This window comes from Neovison vison, chromosome 6, assembly GCF_020171115.1.
Source record: "Neovison vison isolate M4711 chromosome 6, ASM_NN_V1, whole genome shotgun sequence".
NCBI classification, from domain to species: Eukaryota; Metazoa; Chordata; class Mammalia; order Carnivora; family Mustelidae; genus Neogale; species Neogale vison.
In genome coordinates, this window is record NC_058096.1 from 219,774,905 (window position 1) to 219,796,105 (window position 21,201).

The 21,201-nt window shown below is 50.5% G+C and overlaps 1 protein-coding gene across 1 annotated transcript in view; it reads right to left on the minus strand.

The window, feature by feature from the left end:
- VAV1 (vav guanine nucleotide exchange factor 1) overlaps nt 1-19,067 on the minus strand; it is a 48,384-nt gene extending 29,317 nt beyond the window's left edge. Inside the window, exon 1 of the mRNA XM_044254407.1 lies at nt 18,776-19,067. Within this exon, the coding sequence (XP_044110342.1) occupies nt 18,776-18,979 (204 nt within the window). The 5' untranslated portion in view covers nt 18,980-19,067. The remainder of the gene's footprint in view (nt 1-18,775) is intronic.
- Nucleotides 19,068-21,201: the final 2,134 nt, after the last annotated feature.

Here is a 21,201-nt window from a genome sequence, read left to right on the forward strand (position 1 = left end):
TATTTTATAATTGTGGGTGGTTCGAATGGTTATCCATAAGGGCCAAGAAAAACAAACAAACAATAAATCAAATTCCTGCCTCATATCCTACTCAAAACAAATTCCAGATGGTATTAGACTTAAGTGCTAAAGGTAAGACTTTGAGAAGACAATTGAAGAGACTATTTGGATGACCTCAGAATTGTGAGTGATTCTGGAACAACAAAAACTCCAAATGATAAACAAGATGTGATCAAACCAAAATAAAGTTCTATTCATCAAAAAGTATCAGGAAGGGGCGCCAGGTGGCTCAGTAGGTCAAAGCCTCTGCCTTCAGCTCAAGTCATGATCTCAGAGTTCTGGGATCGAGCCCCATATCGGGCTCTCTGCTCAGCAGGGAGCCTGCTTTCTCCTCTCTCTCTGCCTGCCTCTCCACCTACTTGTAATCTCTGTCAAATAAATAAATAATTTTTTTAAAGTATCAGGAAGAGAGTGACAAGACAAGCCACAGAGTGAAAATGGATATTTGCTACACAAGTATATTCGAACTTATAAAGAATTCCTAATGATTCGATAAGAAAAAGACAACAATTCAATCAGGAAATTGGCAAGACGTGAACATGAGTTTCCCTGAAGAAGAGTCACAAATGGCCCCAAGCCCATGAGGAGAGGGTCAACCTTGGTAGTCATCAAAGTGATGCTAATTAAAACCACAAGATACTATTTCCCACCCACCAGAGATGCAAAATTATTTAAAGTCAGGCAAATACCAAGTAGAAGTGGAGTCTGTTTCCCCATCTTTTGTGTCTGGGCTGGTCTGTGACCTGCCTTGACCAATAGAATACAGTGACAGTAACACTGTGTGAAGCAAGTTTAGGCATCCAGAGGCTTTGCAACCTCTGCTCTTGCTTTCTTGGAACACTGCTGCCAAAATACAGAGCCAGGCTAACCTCTGGAGGCTGAGAGACCTTGTGGAGCAGAGACAAACAGGCTGGTCGAGGGTGGAGGCGGGTGAGAAAATACCTGGTCAGCTCCTTTTGGTGTGTGTGGTATCTCCATCAGTCCTGTCTGGAGGCTCTACTCTGCCCTCCCCTCCGCTCCTTTCTTTTCTTTCATAGTAGACTTCATGTTTTTAGAGCAGCTTTAGGTCCATGGAAAAATTGAATGCAAGGTAGAGAGATTTCCACATATATCCCTACCTCCAAGTATGCACAGTCTCCCTCACCGTCAGCCTCCCCCACCAGAGAGGGTAGGTTTGTTATGATCAATGAACCTACATTGACATGTCTTCACCTAAAGTCCATAGTCGACATCAGGGTCCACTCCTGATGTACATTCTGTGGGCTTGAACAAATATATAATGACCCGTATCTACCATTATAGTAACATACAGGGTAGCTTCACTGCCTTCAAGACCCTCTGTGTTCCACCTGGTCATCTGTCCCTCCCCCCGAACCCCTGGCAACCACTGTCTCCGTAACTCCCCTTGTCTGATGTCCCACAGTTTCCTTATCCATCACCTATTGAAGGACTTGGCTGTTTCCAAGTTCTGGCGATGATGTATGGAGCTGCCATAAACATCTCTGTGCAGGTTTTTGTGTGGACATGAGTTCTCAGCTCGTTCAAATCAATACATTTTCTTTTCAATTAAACATTATAGCTACATTTCCAAGTCTTGTGCACTGTCTCTGATCTCATTCTTTTTTTTCCCTCCTCACTGGTTGCCCCCCTCTGCAAGTAGACATGGACCGTTCCAGCCCATGTCCTCATTCACTTTCCATGCATGCACACATCCACAAACAGCAAGTAGCATGCTTCTGTACTATCTGGGGCTCCTTCCTTTCTGTCCCGTGGCTCACACTTCCTTTCTTGCTACAGCGCCATTTCCCAAAGCTGTCTCTAAAGAGCGGCTCAGTGAACCAGCCCTGCCTGTGAGAGCCAGCCCCTGCCCTCCAGAACCCCCAGCCCTACTGGGGAGGCACCATTTGTTGAGAGCATAGCCTCTTCCAAACCTGAGATGAAAAGTTTGGCATGCACAGGTTTGTTCAGTCCTCCCAACAACGTTGCTACTGAAACCTAGGGGGCATGCTCTAACGACACTGCCTTCCAGTTGTTCAAACTCAAAACACTGGAGTCACCTTGGCTCCTCTGTTTCTCTCTCATCCGCTTCCAACTCCTCAACAAATCCTATTTGTTCCATCTTCCAAATACAGCCAGAATCCTGCTCCTTCTATACACCTGCCAGGCCTGAGCCACCATTATCGCTCACCTGCATTACTGCAGTGGCCTCCTCACTGGACTGCTTGCTTCTGCCCCTGGACCCATGTCATTTATTTTCAACATGGCATCCAAACAAATATGGTCAAAACCTTCCCAGGGACCCCCTGCTACCCAGATGCAAACCACAAGGCCCCGCATGACCTGACCCATCCCCTCCCTACCTTCCCCTCCTCCCGTTCTTCTCTTGCTCTCTCTGCTCCAGCCACACAGACCTCCTTACTGTTCCTCCAACATGCCAGGCATGGCCATGCCCCAGGGCCTTTGCACAGGCTGTTCTCATCTTCAGAATGTCCATCCCCCATCAACCCGGTGCAAAAGACAACTTCCCTTGTCTCTTACAGGCCTTTGATGAAATGTCACTTCTCAGTGAGACGTTCCCAGCCACTCTATTTAAAACTGCACTAGGGGCACCTGAGTGGCTCAGTGGGTTAAGCCACTGCCTTCAGCTCAGGCCATGATCTCAGGGTCCTGGGATGGAGCCCCACATCGGGCTCTCTGCTCAGCAGGGAGCCTGCTTCCTCCTCTCTCTCTGCCTGCCTCTCTGCCTGCTTGTGATCTCCGTCTGTCAAATAAATAAATAAAATCTTTAAAAAAAAAAAACTGCACTAGACACACACACACACACACACACACACACCCCACACCTAGCACTCCCCATCCTCCCCTCTACTTTGTGTTTTTTCCATAAAGCTTACTGTCTGGGGCACTGTATACTTCTCTTAGCTATTTTGTCACTGTCTGTCTGTCCTCCCTTACACACAAGCACATCAGCTCCCTAAGGAGAGGATTCTCAGGGCTGTTTGCTCACTGCTGTGGCCTAGCACAACATATGACATCCCATAGATGCTCAGTAAAAGTCGGTGAAGAGATGAATCCACATTGTACTGGTGAAACAACTGAGCCTCAGGGAGGATATGTCACTTGCCCAAGGCCACACAGGAAGGAATGAAAAGCCAGATACAAGTTCCCTGAGCCTAAAGGCCATGCCCTTAACCACGGTACCACCCTACCTCTTTGAACCACACCAGACTGCCTCCTGGTGCCACGTAGGAGGTTCAGCACGTGACAGGAACCACATGTAACACTCTTCTGCCCAGCAGCCTTTGCAGCCTTGGAGGCTGACTCCAGGCAGGGCTTGCAAGTCACCAGGGGCAACAGAGCAGTTGGTCTCATCTGGCCTGAAGGAGGAAGTTCCCTCCTGACCTCAGGGCGATCAGCTGAGCCTTGAGACTTCTTCCCCCCAGTCATGTGACATCTCAAGGGGGGACGGGGTGGGGGTATGACTCATCAGCCCTCCAGGCTGGAGTAGGGCCAGCAGAAGAAAGGGGCTCCCTCAGGCAGCAAGAATGACTGAGGTTAGACCACCAGAAGGACCTTCTGGTAGCCCAGAGTGTGGGAGATGTGGCAAAGGACAGGAGGTCTTTTAACCAAAGGTAGGAGGGGTGTGTGAGAACATTTCCTCCGTGTTGGCGAGGCAAGCCCCTCAGCACGCCCTCCCCCTCCACCAGAATATCAAAGAGTTGGGCTGGCATCTTGCCCATAGGCAAATCAGCACCCAGACTTCCCCTCCGCCTGCTGGTCCCGTCAGCACAAGCTCTGCCCAAGACAAAGAAAGAGCCAGAAAGGCTGGTTAGTTTGCCACCCTCCTTTCGGGAACCAGTATGCAGGGACAGAGGCTCCATTTGGTGACAGGGTGGGGGTTGAGGGGGGCAGGGAGTAGCAGAGAGGACCTACAGCTGAACACAACGGCTGCAATCAGCTCCCCTACCCCCACCCCGACCCAGGGAGCCACCGGAAACAGGAAATGCCTGTTAGCAGGGCTTGCTAAGGAAGACAGAAGAAAGGGGGGGCACCTCTGCTTTCAGTCCTGAAACCCCTTAATCTTGGGACTGCAAGACTTCATCTCGCAGACCAGAGAGGGTAGATGTGCTGTGCTGCCTCTTCAAAGCCTGGAAGCAAAGGTACAGAGCATCAGCTCCGCATCCTGGCCTTCAAAACCTTCCCCATGCCCGCCCTCTTCTGTCTCCTCCCCTCTCACCCCAACACACACTCAACATCTCAGTGTCAGTCGAGGGGGTCAGACAGACATGGTTCCACTCCCAGCCGGGCCGCTGCCAGCGGAGGACCTCAGATGGGTTACTGAACCATCTGGAGCCTCTACTTCCTCATCTCCGCTCTGGGAATGGAAATACCGACCGAATCTCCACTCTAGCACCTGGTCCACCAGGCAGGGTCATACGTTCATTCAGCAAGCATGCATTGAGTGCCTACTGTGTGCCAAGCCCCAGGAAACTGGTAGTGGCCAAGACGGACAGAACCTTGTCTCCACAGAGCTTACAGTCTAGTGGGGAGATGGACATTGAGAAGACAGGGGTATTGATAATTGATTGGTTACAACAGTGGGTGCATGAGCATGAAAAACAGCACAGGGAGCCCTGGGAGGGATCTGGTTAAATGAAAAAGGTGTCTGAGAAAGCCAAGGACTAAGGGATGGCAAAGCAAGAGGAGGAGTGCTCCAGGAAACCTTCCCGCACTGCTGGCTGGGATGTTGAATGGTGCAACCAAGTTGGAAGAATGGTTTGGCAGTTTCTTAAAAGGTTAGACACGCACCTACCACACAACTTGTTCCACCTCCAGGCATTTACACAGAGAAATGAAAGCAAATGTTCACGCATAGTTGAGCATTCACAACAGCCGTATCTGTGGCAGCCAAAACATGGCAACAACCCAAGTGTCCACCAAGGATGAGCAAACTGTGGGGCATCCATACATTGGAGTACTATTCAGGAATAAGGTGTGAAGGACTGATACACACAGGACTATGATAAATCGTGGAAGAATGGTGCCAAGTGAAAGAAGCAGACCGAGGGGGTGCATAGTGTATGATCAGAAGCATTCCAGGTGGCGGGAACAGCCAGGGCAAAGGTCCTGAGGCAGGACCCTGCCTGGTGCATTGGAAAAAGAGGTTGGAGGCCAGTGTGGCTGCAGCAAAGGGAGAAAGGGGGAATGGGAGGGAGTGAGCCAAGGGCAGTATCAGGTGCTGATTTACCAAAACTGGATATCAAAATATTGGTTTTGTTTTGTTTTGTTTTGTTTGGATATCAAAATATTGTAATGAGAGGCGCCTGCATGACTCAGTAGGCTAAGCGTCTGACTCTTGATTTCAGGGTTCTGAGATCGAGCCCCACGTTGGGCTCCATGCCGGGTGTGGAGCCTGCTTAAGATGATCTCTCCCCAACTCCTTCTGCCCCTCCCCCACCTCTCTCCCTCTCTAAGTAATTAAAAAAAAAATAAAACTGTGTAATCAAAATGGGGCCAGTGGTTGTCACCAGAGCATTCTACCCTTTGGCCATATCTCAGAGTCCCCGAGAGGGAAGCACAAATGGTTAATGACATTCCCCCAGATCCCCCAGTCCCACACTCCAGAGCAGATCACACTGAAGAGAACAAGCCCCACACATCTTTTGGGGTGCTGGACGCTGCACCCATGTGGGGATCATCCTGAGTCCCCACACAGACAGGCACAAGACAGACACCCCAAGGGGGATTTCTGGAAACACACTGTCCACTCAGAAGCTATGAAGTTGCTGTGGTGTTCCACCAGGACTACAGGTGACTTGGAAGAAGCCAGGGACAAAATTATTGCAGGCAGACCTCTGATGGGTTGTCTGGAGGAAGGCTGATGTGTGCTGTGTGCTGTGTGCTGTGTGCTGTGTGCTGTGTACTGTGTGCTGGTGGAGAGTCCTAAGAAAGGAGATCTGGGTTTGATCTAAGATTAAACTGAACTCCAAAACCACCAGAGCCATTAGAACTAAAGAGGACCCTGCCTCGGGAAATGAAACCATTGCATTTCACCCGTTCTCGGGCAAACAGCAGTAACAGCAACTCCTGTTGAGATAACACTGAAATCAAATAGGCAGTTAGGATGAGGTCCGCTTGCTCTCAGATCCATTCCCTGCCTGCCCCTTGCTCTGCTCCACAGCGAAGAGAACTACACTTCCCAGACTCCTTTGCACCCTGGCTTCCAGGCAGGCTCAGCCAATGGGATGCCCAGGCAGGAGACAGGAGGAGGGAGGAAGAGAAACCAGGGTATTTCTCCCTCTTCAGCAGCAAATATGTCTCCTTCCTGGTCTCAGCAACCTGATGACAGCTCCTGCACCAGGTCCTGGCTCCCCTGAATGGTTCTGGCCTCTGGACCCTGGTCTCACCACCTCCTCCACTGTTTCTCCTGCCTTGTGGGTTACCTCAGTTTCCCCACCTGTCTCCTCAGCTCCCCCATCACCCATTAGCCATTCCCTGAATGAAATCCTCTCTGTCTGAAAGATCTTAAGATGCTTTCTGCTTTCCTGGCTAAACCCTGACTGGGAAAACCAGAAATGTAAATCCAAGACTATCTCTATTCCTACCTAAAAGGTTCATATGTCCCCTCGAAGAGGCAATATTCGTATAGTGCTTGTGGTCACAGGTTTAGGGGTACAAATCCCAGCATAGCTACTTATTCACTTGGGCAACTCACTTAAACTTTTCATGTTTCCATTTCCTCATCTGTGAGACTAGGATAATAACAAAGAACATGTTATGCTTTCCAAAGATTGCCACAAACACAGCACCCATCCAGCATGCTCTTCTGCAGTGGGACTTGTCACACCGCCATCAGGAGGTGAAGTCTGATTCCCCTGCCCTTGAATCCAGGCTGGTCTTAGCAAATTACAGCAAAGTAACACAACGTGGTCTCTAAGTAGGTTAGAAGAAAACTTGCAGCTTCTGTCTTGATCTCTCCACACTCCTTCTCAAAACTCAGGTACCATGCTGTGAGGAAGCCCAAGCCACACAGATAGGCCATGGGCCACTGCTCCATTCCACAGCCCCAGCTGAGCTCAGCCGTGAGTCACCCCATCCCAGACTCCCAGAGTGCAGGGGAAGGATCCTTCAGCAGATTCCAGCCCTCCAACATTCAAGCCTTCTCATCTTGGGGCTGATAAACCATCATCTCCACACTCCATTTGAATTCTTGACTCACAGAATCTGTGAGAATTCTAAAATCGTTGCCTTTAAGTTTGGGGTGGCTTGATTCACAGAAGAGATAACCTGAACATCATGGCACCCACTCCATGGATTTGTTGTGAAAATCAAATGAGTTAAAAGTGTTGCATACTTGGAACAACTGTACATCATAAATGTTCCATAAATGGGACCTGTTTCTACTGTTATTTATTATACTTTCTGACACTACTCCCATCCCTTCAATTGAACGGTTTGTTTCAAAGGACCAACACCTCACTGTGGATACACTTTCTTCCTTTGGTCTCTGGCTTTCCCCCCAAGTCACTGGTTCTCTTCTGACTCCTTGGCTTCTTTTTCCCCCTCCTCTCTCCCAACCTCTCCATGCTGCTGCACCCTGAGGCTCAGACCCCTTTTCTTCTCTCTCTCTCCTCCCTCCCCAAATGATCTCATCCACCTCTATGAGTTTGCTTACCAATCACTACTAGGTACTGCTTACAGCATGTGACAACTTTACAACCATTCACTCATTTAATTCTTGTAACAGACCTATAAGGCAGGGACTATCCTGACCCCTATTTGAAAGGTGGGGAGACTAAGGCACAGCAAGGTACAGTAACTCACCCAAGATCCCACAGTCAAGACTAGAACCCAGACCCCCATGTAACTAGAGTCCTTGCCCCTCAACCATGGTTTCTCAGCCTCAGCAGAACTGATATTTTAGTGGCTGTCCTGGGATTATAGGACATTTAGGATATCAGCAGCACTCCTGGTCTCTACCCACTAGATGCCAGGAGCACACCACTCCCTCCAGTAGTGAAAACCAAAACTAGCTGCAGGCATTGCCAAATGTGCCCTGGAGAAACAGAGTTGCTCCCCACACCCCCAGGTGAGAACCACTGCACTAACAACTATGCTATGCTGTCTTCCAACTCCAAGGTAACTCAGCCCCATCAGAACACCCCCAAAACTTGACTCTCCCCAACCTTCCCATCTTAGCAAATAATGCCCCCATTCACACAGGTTCCTAAGCTCCAAACTTAGACATCATCTCACCTTCTTTCGTTCACTCCCACCACTCCCATCTGGTCTGTCAGGAAGTCTGGCTAGTACAACCACTGAAATGTGAGCCCTCCCACTATTCCTGACTCCTAGTCCAGCCACCATCTCATCCCTGTGGGACACCTCCATCAACCCCTCTGCCCAGGTCCCCTCACTGCCATTTCAATTACCCTAACAGTCTGGTCCCCACAGAGCAGCTCGAGGGACCTCTTTAACCCACCAATTTGCTTAAACCATCCAAGGACTTCCCATCACATCTAATTACGACATACCCACAGCCACACTAGAGAAGTGCGTTCCTCCCAACCTTAATCCCAGCACTCCCTCTTTACCATTCACCTTCATTTAGACCCTCCTCACCACAGGGCCTTTGCATGTCATTTGCCTCCTTGCGCCATTTCTTCCCAGAGCCAGCTCCCCATCCTTCAGCTTTCAACTTTCCTTGACCACCCTCCAGAAGCATGCCCCTTTCCTCTTCTCCATCTTGACCTTGGCTTATTTTGTCTGCAGCATTTATTGTAATATTTTACTGATTTCCTTTTTTACTGTCTATAGTGGGTTGAATAGTGACCCCCTCCAAAAGATATAACTACCTCAGCTCCCTGGAACCTACCTGCAAATGTGACATTATTGGGGGGAAAAATTTAAAAAGGACTTTGCAAGACAAAATTAATCTCGAGATCACGAGATCATCCTGGATTACTGGGGTGGGCCCTCCATTCATCAACAAGTGTCCTTACACAAGACACACAGAAGAGAACCATAGACAGACAGACACGGAGGACACAACCTGGTGAAGACAGAGTGACACAGTCAGAATTCAAGGAAAGCCTGGAGCCCCCAGAAGGTGGAAGAGGCAAGAAATGGATTCTCCCCAAGAGCCTTCAGAAAGAGCTTGACCCTGCTCACACTTTGATTGATTTCAGACCTCTAACCCCGGGAACCGTGAGACAACGTATTTCTGTTATTTTAAGCCATCAGTGTGTGGTCCTTTGCTCGTGCAGTTACAGGAAACAAGTACACTGCCCCTCTCCCCCACAAGGCCATGAACTCAGAAGACCAGAGAATGTGTCTGCTCTGTTCTTTCCCATAACCCCGGCAATCAGCACAGCTCCTGTTGTTCATAATAAAATAAGTGATTATTCTGACCCAACAAAGCTCTCGATCTCTTCCTCACTGTCCCCAGACAGTAATTGTTCATGCATGTCTCTTTGGACCCTCCCCAAGTTCGGAAGCTTGCTCCCTCCAAAATGGAGTTGGGGGGGGGATAGGGGATTCTGCCTCCTGCGGGACATTTGACAATGTCTGCAGACATTCTCTTGTCATGGCTCCAGGGGAGAGGTTGCTACAGGCATTGAGTGGGTGGAGGTCAGCTATGTCGCCAAACATCCTACCATGCACAGAGCAGCCCACAGGACTGAAAAAGATGGGGCTCCAACAGCCAGCCGACGGCACCAGTGAGAGGCTGTGCAGCGACTTCATACTTGGTGCCAGTATAAACATTGATTGCCTCCTGACATCTATTCCCACTTCTTCTGCTAGCAGCCCCTCAGCGTCTCCTGGGGAGCCACCAGATCTCCTCCACATCTACCTCCTTTGGGTGGGGTCAACTCCTCCCCAGCTCCAGGAAAAATATGCGACCTCAGCCTGGCCAATCAGAACGGCATAGTCTACCCACCACAACAATTGGTTGAGGAACAGACACGTGACTCCCTGCCCATCCATCCCCACTCCCTCTATCCCCACCCCCTGCCACATGCACACACAAAGAAATTATGTCCAGTGAAGTCCAGACTTGGGCTTGAGCAACCATTTTTCACTGTACACAAAAATGTGGGTACCTAAATTTGGAGCACCTGGGCACCCTTGCCGGCCACCATGAGAGGAAAGGATGATTGAGAATGGAGGAAAACACTGAAAAAACAGCTGAGTTAAGTTAAGAGTGGAGGTGATCCTGAGATAGAGCCCCTGGATCCAGCTCGACCTGAATACATTTTCTCCTAAGCTTTTCAGTTATGTGAGCTAATAAATGCTATTTTTTACTAAGCCAGTTTCAGTTGGGTTTTCTGTCATAAGGGCTAAAACTCTTGGTTAAAATTTCTGCAGACGGAGCTCAGAATTTCTTCAACCTTCAAACTTCTCCAACTGAACATCCCTTATTTCTTCCCCCGGGGACCTGACTCCCAAGTTCCTCCTGAAACCCGGGTCTCCAATCACCATCCGTGCTAGAAGTTCAGCTGTGCCCATTCAACACACCCTTGGGTTCTTTCCACTTCCAGTGCCCTTAATGTTAACAAGGCAGACAAGCAGAACTTCTTTTGGCTCCTCAATTATGCCCCAACCTCCCACACTCAATTGACATGTCACCTCCTCCAATAGGCCTACCCTGATTGCTTCTGGGGTTTCCCGCGCCTCTCTGCTCCCACAGTCCCTGGGCTCCACCCACCCATCAGCAGACTGTTCCACTCTCAGGTTAACTACCTAATTCCTCATCTATTTCCATGAGCTGCATGAGGATCTGTGTGTTGTTCATCATGGAATTCTCCATCATCCTGTACATGGTTTAATACAAGGAAATATCCATGACATGGATGGTGTCATCCTTATTATTATTACCACCACATCATCATTTTCCCCGTTTTATATGTGAGAAAACCAAAGGCAGGGGAGGTCTGAACACTTGCCCAAAGTCACATAATTAGGAACCAGTAGAAGCAGGGACTGATCTCAAACAATCCGTACTTAACCACAGCTAACCAACAACCACTAACCAATAATAAGCAAGCACTCAATGAATCCCACTAAATCAGGGATCAGTTGGTAAACTCTTTCATGTAATGAAAGCAGCCACAGACAATATGTCAACAAATGAGTGTGATCATGTATTGATTAAATTGTGTGTATGAAACAAGGCATAAGTTATGATTTGCTCTCCCAATATTAAAGGAAGGGTGAGTGAATGAAGTGAATAGTTGATAATATTATTGAGCACCTACTATGTGCCAGTGCTGTTCTGGCACCAGCGACACAGCTGTGAACCAAAAAGACAAAAGCCTTGCCCTGACATTCCACTGGGGGAGCAGATAATAAGCAAAAAGTAAAAGCTATGTAGGTCAGAGGACTATAAGTGCCATGGAGAAAAATAAAAATAAGAAAAAGAAGAGAGAGCACAGAGGGGCAGGGGCTAAGGGGTACAATCTTATGTGTGGAAGCCAGGAAGCTCTCTGATAAGAAACCTGAAGGAGATAAGAGACCAATCACAGTGTATATCTGGGGGAAGACAGATCCACAGAGAAAGAACAGATGTGCAAAGGCCCTGAGGTTGAATCAGACCAGGTGGGTTGTGGGAGCAGTGAGGAGGCTCGTGTATCTAGAGCAGAATAAGTAAAAGGAAGGGGGAGGGGAGGGCCAGGAGGTGGGCAGAGGCCAAATGCATAGACTCTCATGGGCCAGGGTGAGGACTTTGTCTTTTGCCCCAAAGGCAATGGGGAGTCATGGGAGTCATGGGAGGGAAAGGAACAGGATTTCCCAGCACCCTCTGTGGAAAGTGCTAAAGGGTGACCTTTCCCAGTACTAGGCACAAAAGAAGGTTCGTGAACAGAAAAAAATGGAAGAAAAGAAGGCAAAATACCAAATGTTCGACCTTCCAGACTTCTGTCCCCATCAGCCACAGTAGTCATGTTGAGATGAGGTCTTCCAACCAATCCAACCCAACCCAACCTACTTGGCTGAGATTTGCTCCCACCCAGGCTCCCCAGTCCCTAGCTGAGTCCCTCCACCATGGCTTCAGTTCAAGCCCTCCTCATTCCTTATTCCACTACAGCTTCCTCAAAGCCAGCCTCTCTAGACCTGCCTCTCTAAAGCCAGCTAGGCATCATTCCACAGTTCTACAGCATTCTCTTCTATGTCCACTCAAACATTTCCTGTGCTCCCTGGCTCCCGGCTAAACCATTCTCAGCCTCCCTTGCAGTTGGATGGGACCATGTGATGGAGTTCTGGTGAATGGATCAAGAATGAAGGCGACAGCACCACTTCTGGGCCTGGCCCATGAAAGCCTCCTATAGTCTCCCTCCTCACAGTCTTCTTCCCCACCTTCTGGGATAGGGAGGACTCCAGGGGCTTTAAGGAGAGTAGGGCTATGGGATGGAAGAAGCCCAGGTCCTGTAGGGACTTTGTAAAGAAGAGCCACTCCCTTAACCCCCAGTTGACCCAAACTTGATTGTGATGTGAGCAAGAAGGAAACCATTACTGCTACTGAAGTGTATACTTTGTTACAGCAGCTAACATTACACATCCTGACTTATACCACATCGGACAGCCAACTCATACTAACTGAAATCAAAGTATCAAAAAGAAGCCTTCCGGGGCGCCTGGGTGGCTCAGTGGGTTAAAGCCTCTGCCTTCAGCTCAGGTCATGATCCTGGGGGCCTGGGATCAAGCCCCACATCGGGCTCTCTGCTCAGTAGGGAGCCTGCTTCCTCCTCTCTCTCTGCCTGCCTCTCTGCCTACTTGTGATCTCTGTCTGTCAAATAAATAAATAAAATCTTTAAAAAAAAAAAAAGAAGAAGAAGACTTCCCATTATTTAAGCATTGGCTAAATCTAGCACATCAATCGCACCAGTAAGGAACTTAACTTAACCTATCACATTTAACCCTCACATAAACCTGAGATAAAGGTGCTGTCCACATCCCCATTTTGTAGATAAGACAACCAGGGCTCAGAGAGCAATGTTTTTCTTCTTCAAGATCGCAAAGGTAGTAAGTACCTGACTTGAAATTCAGGCCAGCCTAATATATAAAGAGTTCCTAAAAACTAATAAGAAAGAAAGGACAGCAGTCCCAGAAGGGAAGAAAGAATAAAGGGGCAAATGATACAAACAAATATTTCTTCACCAAGAGAAAATAGAAATAGATCTTAAACAAAGGAATAGAGGTTCAAGCTCATTCAGAATAAGAGAAATGTAAAGTGAGCCATAATAAGCTCCATATATCACCCATCAAGTTGGCATGACTCCAATGTCTTAACAATGGAACAGTCTGTGGCAAGGTGATGGCCAATAAGCAGTCTCATGCTCTGTTAGTGGTGATGTAACTGGAATAACCCACATGGGAACAGGCCCAGATGGAGAACAACTTGGCAATATCTGGCAAAAACACAGGCCCAGCCACTTTGAGCCAGTAAATCCTTCTGAGAACTTATCCTGTGGGGATACTTGCTCATGTGTACGGCAGCAACATTAACATTCCTGTGTGGCCAGGGACTTTTCTAAGTTCTTGATAGTGATTCATTATCCCTCCCAGTGATGCTTAAAGATAGGGATTTATTATCCCCATTTTAGAGATGAGGATACTGAGGCACACAGAGGTTAGGTAACAAACCCAAGCTCACACAGACGAGGAGTCAAAAAATGATTCATGGACAAGGTTAATGGTTGCAGTAAATGTGTCATAACAAAAGTCAGACACAATCCAAGTGTCCACTGATACAGAGGATGATAAAATAAATGATTGCCCCATTAAACAATGGGATAGAGGCGGTTTGGGGTAACTGCGGACAGCAAAAATCCCAGCACCAGGCTACCCAGGCTTCCAATCCCCAACTCTGCTGCCTTTGAGTTTGGCACCCTGAATCAAGTTACTGGACACCTCTGTGCCTCAATCCGTTCTGTGAAAAATGAGGATAACGTACCTTCTGCCACCTCTGGTGTTACGAGGATTAAACAAGTTAATGTATAGAAAATGTTTACAGGGTGCCTGGGTAATGCAGTCAGTTAAGCAAAAGACTCTTGGTTTCGGCTCAGGTTGTGATCTCAGTGTCATGAGATTGACCCCCACATCAGGCTCAGCACTCAGGGCAGAGTCAGCTTGGGACTCTCCTTCCCCCTCAGCCCCCGTCCCCTGCTCATGCTCTCTTTCTCTCTCTCTCTAAAATAAATAAATATATCTTAAAGAAAAGAAGAGAAAATGTTTACAACAGGAATATGAAAACTTCTTCTACAAAGATCTGGAAAGTTAATATTTTCAGCTCTGCAGGCCAGACAGTCTCCGTGGCAACTCCGCAGTTCCACAGTTGTAGCCGGAAAGCAGCCGTAGACAATACATTCAGGAATCAATGGACATGGTTGTGTGCCAATAAAACTTTATTTATAAAAACATGCTGTGGTCCAGGGGCACCTGGGTGGTTCAGTCTGTTAAGCGTCTGCCTTCAGCTTAGGTCAGGATCCCAGGGTGTTTGCTCAGTGGGGAGCCGGCTTCTCCCTCTCTCTTCACCCCCTGCTAGTGCTCGCTCGCTCTCTCTCTCACGCGCTATCTCTTTCTCTCTCTAAAATAAATAAATAAAATATTTTTTTTTTAATGCTGCAATCCAGATTCAACTGTTGGATTGTTGTTTGCTGGCACCTGGTTTGGACTAATGCCTAACACATAGTTAACACAATAAAAGTCATTTGTGAAATAAATAGACTCTCCAGCAAACCGTGCAGTCAGGTGGTGGTTGTTGTTATTGTTTTAAATAAGGACAATCTCTATATATTGATTTGGAAAGAGTCCCAAGATGATTATTAAGTGAGGAAAGCCAGACAAAGCAGTCAGTAGTATGTGCCATCTTCCATTTAAGGGAGGAGGGTGGGAAATAAGAACCTAAACTCCTATTTGCTTATGTTTGCATGAAGAAACTCTAGGAGGATACACAGTCAACTTGAAAGAAAGAAAGAGAGAGAGAGAGAGAGAGAAAAGAAAGTAGTTTGCTTATGGGAGAAGGAAGGAGCTGGGTGTATCTGAGGGACAGGACTAGAAGTTTAATTTTTCCTTGTGCATCTTTTTATGTGTTGCTGTTTTTTAAAGATTTATTTATTTGAGAGACAGAATGAGCAGGGTTAGGGGCAGAGGGAGAGACAGAGGGGGCAGCAGACTTCCCGCTGAGCAGGGAGCCCAATGTGGGGCTCAATCCCAGGACCCCGGGATCACGACCTGAGCTGAAGGCAGATACTTAACTGTGAGCCACCCAGGCGTCCTGCTTCTTGTGTGTTTTAATATTTGAACCATATGAATGTATTATTCAACCAAGTAAATATTTTAAAGATTCTTGCAGCTCTCTGTCCCTGATCACAGGGTTTCTCAACCTCAGCCCTACTGACGTTTGGGGCAGAGAATGCTCTGCTGTGGGTAGCACTGTGGGACACTGAGTAGGATCCCTGACTTCCATCCACTAGACTTCAGTACCACCTCCCAGATGTGATGAAACCAAACAAAAGTCCAGATATTGCCAAATGTCCCTGGGGGTCAAAAGCAGCCCAGCTGAGAAATATTCCCCCAACCCAAAACCCCCCATCCCCCCATCCCTCTTGCTGTGTTACCTTTTGCTACCCCACATCCTTCCAAAGAAAACTTTTTTGTTTAGTGAGGGTTTATCAGGCATCAGGGTTTATCAGGGTTTATCAGACACCATAATAAGCAGTATTGAAATAACACAACAGTCCTCGAAATAAAGGTCCCATTTTTAGCCATGTTTCACAGATGGGGAAACTAAGGCTCAGAGAGGGTAAGCCAGGAAGTGAGGGCATCAGGATTTGAACCCAGGTCTGGACCCTCAGAGTCACTGCCCTCCAGCTGACCCCCTTTCTAACTCTCCCGCCCTCTCCCCTGCCTCTGCCAGTGGCCTGGGCATTCTCAAGCTGGGAACCTTGACATCATCTGGGCCCCAGTGCCTGCTCCACCAGGTCTAATCAGCTCCCACGCCCTGGTGGGTCTTTCCCACAATGACTGTCACATTCGTCCCTTCCTCTCCACTCCCTTGGCCTTAAAGTTTCATCTCTGCAACCCAGAATGTGGACTCCCAGAGAGAGGAAGTGAGCTAGGATGTCTGGCGGTCAAGGTGCCACCTGTAATGGGATCCTCCCTTGGCCCCAGATCTCAGCTTGGAGATCTCACCCAGCTTGGAGACTCGCTCTGGTCTGACTTCAGCCATGAGCCATTCCCAGCAGACTTGAAGGCCACCCACGAGCTCTCACCTCAGGCCCTTTGCACTGGCTGTACCCCTGCCCAGGAGTGCTGTGTCCCTGGATTCACAAGGCTCATCCCCTCGTTTTCCCCAGGACTCTGCTCAAATGTTACCTTATCAGTGACCACCTATTCAAGAGTGCGACCCACACGCTCTGGAGCTCCCTCTTCTGCTTTGATTTCTCCAGAGCACCTACCCCCTCCCCACAGGTTAAATGTTTCCGTATTTGCTCACTGTTAGTCTGGCCCACTAGCAGGCCAGCTCCTCAGTGACAGCGCTCTGGGCGTGTCTCCTGCCCACTGTCCCGGCACCAAGAAGGGGCCTGACAGACGTCACAATTGCCCTGGAGTGCAGGTGCCCTTCCCACCCTCTTCCCTGGAAACAGCTGAGAAAAAGCAGAAGAACTGAGAAGCATCCGGATTCTGGTCCCCACACCTTCGTCTATGCTGCTCCGCCCTTCCACATCTCAAAGGTGGTCCACGGCCCTAGCTTAAATCAGAGAACACAGGGTCCTGCAAATCTAGAAAGGCTGTTCTGTTCTGGGGGAAACTTCCTCCACCTCAATGGGACCACCTTTCAGCTTCCCGCACTCATCCCCCCTGTGAATGGGGAAAAGGGCTGAGCTTTGCAGGGAGACAAGATGAGCAGAGGGAGGAAGGCACAGAGGTCCAGATGGGAGGACTGGGGAAACACCCCTGCCTGACCTGGGGCCCAACACGGCTGGACATAGGAAGCCAGAGCAATGGGAAACTCCTACTCACTCTTCAAAACCCAGCACAAGTGTCCCCTCCTGCATAAAGCCTGACATCGCCAGGCAATGTCTTGCCTTTGCTTTAAGCTTCCCAGCCCAGAGGTGTCTCCCTGTGTCCTAGCCGTGACCATGCAGGGCTAGGGGTCTGTGTCTCCCCAGTCTGGGAGCACCATGAAGGCCAGGCCCAGACGGGGCCTTGGCTCTGTCCGGCACAAACAAGGACGTTGCCTCCCTGTAGTCCTTCCAAAATCTTAAGGCCAGGCAGCCACCCCCCACTCCCCTCGCCCTTCATTAGACAACCAGCTATAAGCAAGATGCAGGCAGGGGTTGAAGTTCATCCTCAAGTTTATCCACTTCCCCATCAGCGGCTATTAAAGCCTCACTGGGAACCTTTACCCCTTCTGGGTCCAGGGTCTGCCGGTCCGTGGCTACTTCCCTATCCAATGGAAGCCAGGAGGTAAGCAAATGTATGCAAATCCAGGAAGGCCTGTGGCCAGAGGGGCTGGGCCCCTGGAGTTCCCTCATCCTTCCAGGAAGCCCTGCCTGGGCAAAGGAGGGTGGGCCACCCACCTTCCCCACCCCATGGCTATGTCCCCAGAGAATGCCCCCCAGAGACCCCCAAGGATGTGCTCCCTGAGCAGTGACTTCCCCTCTCCACATCCCGCACGTGGCATCTCAGGGACCAGAGAAAAGGCCCCCCCAGGCCAATCCACAGCTTCCAGGCACCAAGCTTTCATTCCAGAGTGGAGCCCGAGGGCCAGACAGGAGTGTCCTCTTGGACTTCCAAGGCAGGTGAGGCACCAGGAGCGCCCAGCCCCAGCATACACGGCTTCCCCCCAGCACCCAGACACTACAGGGACCCAGAGAGGGGATCCAGTCACGTTACCTCCTCCACCCCAACCGCATTCAAATAGGGATTTGAATATATTTCCTGAGTCTAGAAGGGCCCCCGCTTGCTCGCTCGGTACAATCCACCCTCCCCGGACCCGGGCCTTTGCAGTAATCCCTACAGAGAAAGACTAGCTCTTTCTAGGCTCCAAAACCCCAGGACCCACTCTTGGGTTGAAGACCAAAGCTTTTCTCAATGTCTCTCTGGAATGGATAGAGCTAGGAAGACCAGAGCCCAGGGGCCCATAGCCCCCCACCCGCCCCACGCACCCCAGGCCCAGGCAGGAAGCGAAGGGGAAGAAGATGTGAGGGGAAGGAAGGGGCCCAGGGCCCGGGAGGAGGAGACACATGTCGGGGAAGAAGCTGGTGGAGGCCCCTCCCCCATAGGCAGAAGGGGGGATGTCAACGGAGGTACCCTTTTGGCCACCTGGGGGTTCCCAGGTATCCCTCAAGCCCCCCCCCCACAGTCCCATCGGAGAGTTGAACCTCTGTGGAGTCAGCCTGGGGCTTGGAAGCTTTAACCCTGAGTTTGTCAGTTCTTAGCCTAGATGTGCAGGAACTCAGAGCCTGTCAACCCATTCCTGGGACCCTTGGGTGAGACACCCGTGGGATCTCGGCGCTCACCACCCCCTCCCTCCCGCTGCCCATCCCCCCCCCACCCCACCCCCACCCCCGTGCCAGCCCCAGCGTCCAGCACACATTCCCTTCTCCATCACAGGCCCGGAGTTTCAGTGCATTGACTCTCCAGGTGCCAGCCGGGGGTGTGGGGCCCCCCCACCTCCAACCCTTGGTGCCCCAGCCAGTGGCCGGCTCACCTGGGACATCTGGGGGCGCAGGTTGACCTCACGCAGGTTGATGGCATGGGGCAGCAAGTTGTTGAGCAGCTGGCACAGGAGGACGCCATCCCGGAGGGCCTGTGCCAGCTCGCACACCTGGGCGCCATCCCAGGTCACCCGGTGACTGGGCGGCAGCACCCGACACTGGATCAACCAGTGAGTACACTGGCGCCACAGCTCCATGGCCGCTGCCTTCCCGGGTCAGCCCGCGCACCCTTGCGGCCTCCGCGGCCTGCCTGCCTGCCTCCGCTAGCTAGCTACCACTTCCTCTTCTCTGCCTGTAACTGTCGCTCTGAGAGGGGGTGGAGGGGGAGGAGCCCTGGGGGGGGTGTAGGGGGGCGGGAGCACCTGCAGCCCAGCCCCTTCTCTGCAGGACCTGGCATCTCTTCTCCCCCCACCAGCTCAACACAGGGGCCTGGGCATCTGGGCAAGGTATGACGACCCTCCTCTTCTTCCAGCCCACTGCCCTGCAGCCAACCAGGCCCTCCGTGACATGCCCCGTCCCCTCCCTGCCCTCACCTCTTCCACTCACCACTTTCTGCTCCAGACACACAGGCACTGTTCCTCCAAGACACCAGGCCACCCCAGAATCTTAAATCTTGCCACAGGGACTTTGCACATGGTGCTCTGGGGCCTTAGGCAAGCAACTTCATGGCTAGCTCCCTCACCTCCAACAGTGACCCCCTCACCTCTGCTCAGTGTCACCTTCTCATGAAATCTTCCCAAATCTCTCCATTTCAAATCACAGACTTTCCTTCCCACTCTCCTGCATTGAAGCCCTGAACACCATCCAACAAACCTGACATTTTATCATAATTCTTTCTTTATTGTCTATTTAGAAATCTCTGTCTCATATGTTCCGCACCTGGCATAAATACATGGTCCGCAAGTATTTGTTGAATGAATAAATAAATGGTTGGAAGCTTTTTTTTTTTTTTTTGGCTCTACCTCTGACACCCCCAAATTCATTTAGGTATGGCTCTGGCCCTGGCCACCACTGTGTCTTTCCTTATAGACTTCGAGAGGGTCGCTCATTAATCCATTCGTTTGGCAAACATTTACAGCCTTCGTAGACCTCATCACTACCTGAAATCATTTTGTCTACAAGGTCCCTCGCCCCACCTCCACCCCACTAGACGCATAGACTCCCCTCCCCCCCATCTGCCTCACCAGGCACCCCTCCTGGATTTTCTTTTTAATTCTTCCATCACTAGGGGGCGCTAGTCTCCTTCAGTGGAGATACCCCCGACCTCCCAACGCTCTAACCGTACCAAAACTAGGTGCGAGGAGGTCAAGGAAAAGACACTCCCCCCAGCATTTCCTAAGCCTCGAGACTCTTCCACATTCGCGCGGGGGAAAGCCGAGCCTGGAAATCACCAGCTCTGCGATCCCACAGGCACCGAAACTTTTCATCTCCAACCATCCCGGGCGCTCATTTCCTCATCTGTAAAATGGGTGACAGTAACCTTCACCATTTGGAAGCACGGTAGGGGTCAGAGATCGTGGGCCTGCACAGAGGAAGGAGAGGACGGCAGGATGACGCTCCAGGGCTCCAGGTACGAATCCCGTCTGCGCCACTCACAAGCCGGTCAACTTGGGCAAATGGCTTAGCCGCCCCCTGCCTCCGTTTCTCCATCTGGAAAATGGGCGTGATGGAAATAGCACCTACTTCACTGAGAGGTCGATGTAAAAATCAAATGCGTTGAAGCAGGTCAAGGAAGCGGAACGGTCCTGGCACACAGAGCCCTCAATAAACGCGGCTAGACCGTCCCCCCTCTTGTTCCAGATCCACTCCCCCAACCTTCCCCTGCTTGCTCCAAGCATCGTGATGGAAGCCCCCCTCCCACCTCCTTCCTCCCACCAAGGAAACCACCTGAATGTCTCCCACGCCATAATCCCCCAGAGTTAGCTCATCTCCCTCCCGCTGTTACACGGGGAAGCCTGTCGTGTTTTCCCGCATCCGTCTCCACAAAACCCGACACGCACTGGAGTTCCCTTCCCGGAAACCCAAGGGGACGGTCTGGAGGAAGCGCACCTCTACGTCACAGCAGCCGCCAACCCCGCGCTGCAGGAGAGCCCGTAAGGGGCCGTTCTGTCCCCTCGAGGAACCCTGGGGGTGAGGAGAGAAACACTCCGCCCCATGTCCCAAGGGGTCGGGGTACTTAGGACCAGCCTGCGAGGAACCGAGTTGCCTAGCGCTAAGGGGCGGGACTAAGAGGGGCGAGGAGCGTGTGGGCGTGGCCAACCGATGGGAGCGAGGCGACGTTCTAGGCCGCAGGGGGCAGACGGATTTTCCCAAGGGGGCGTGGTTGGTTTGTGGGCGTGGTTTTCAGAGGGGCGTGGTTAGTGTCTAGAAGCGTTCTAAGAGGGTGGAGCGGAGACTGGAGGGCGGGTGTCCTGAGAGG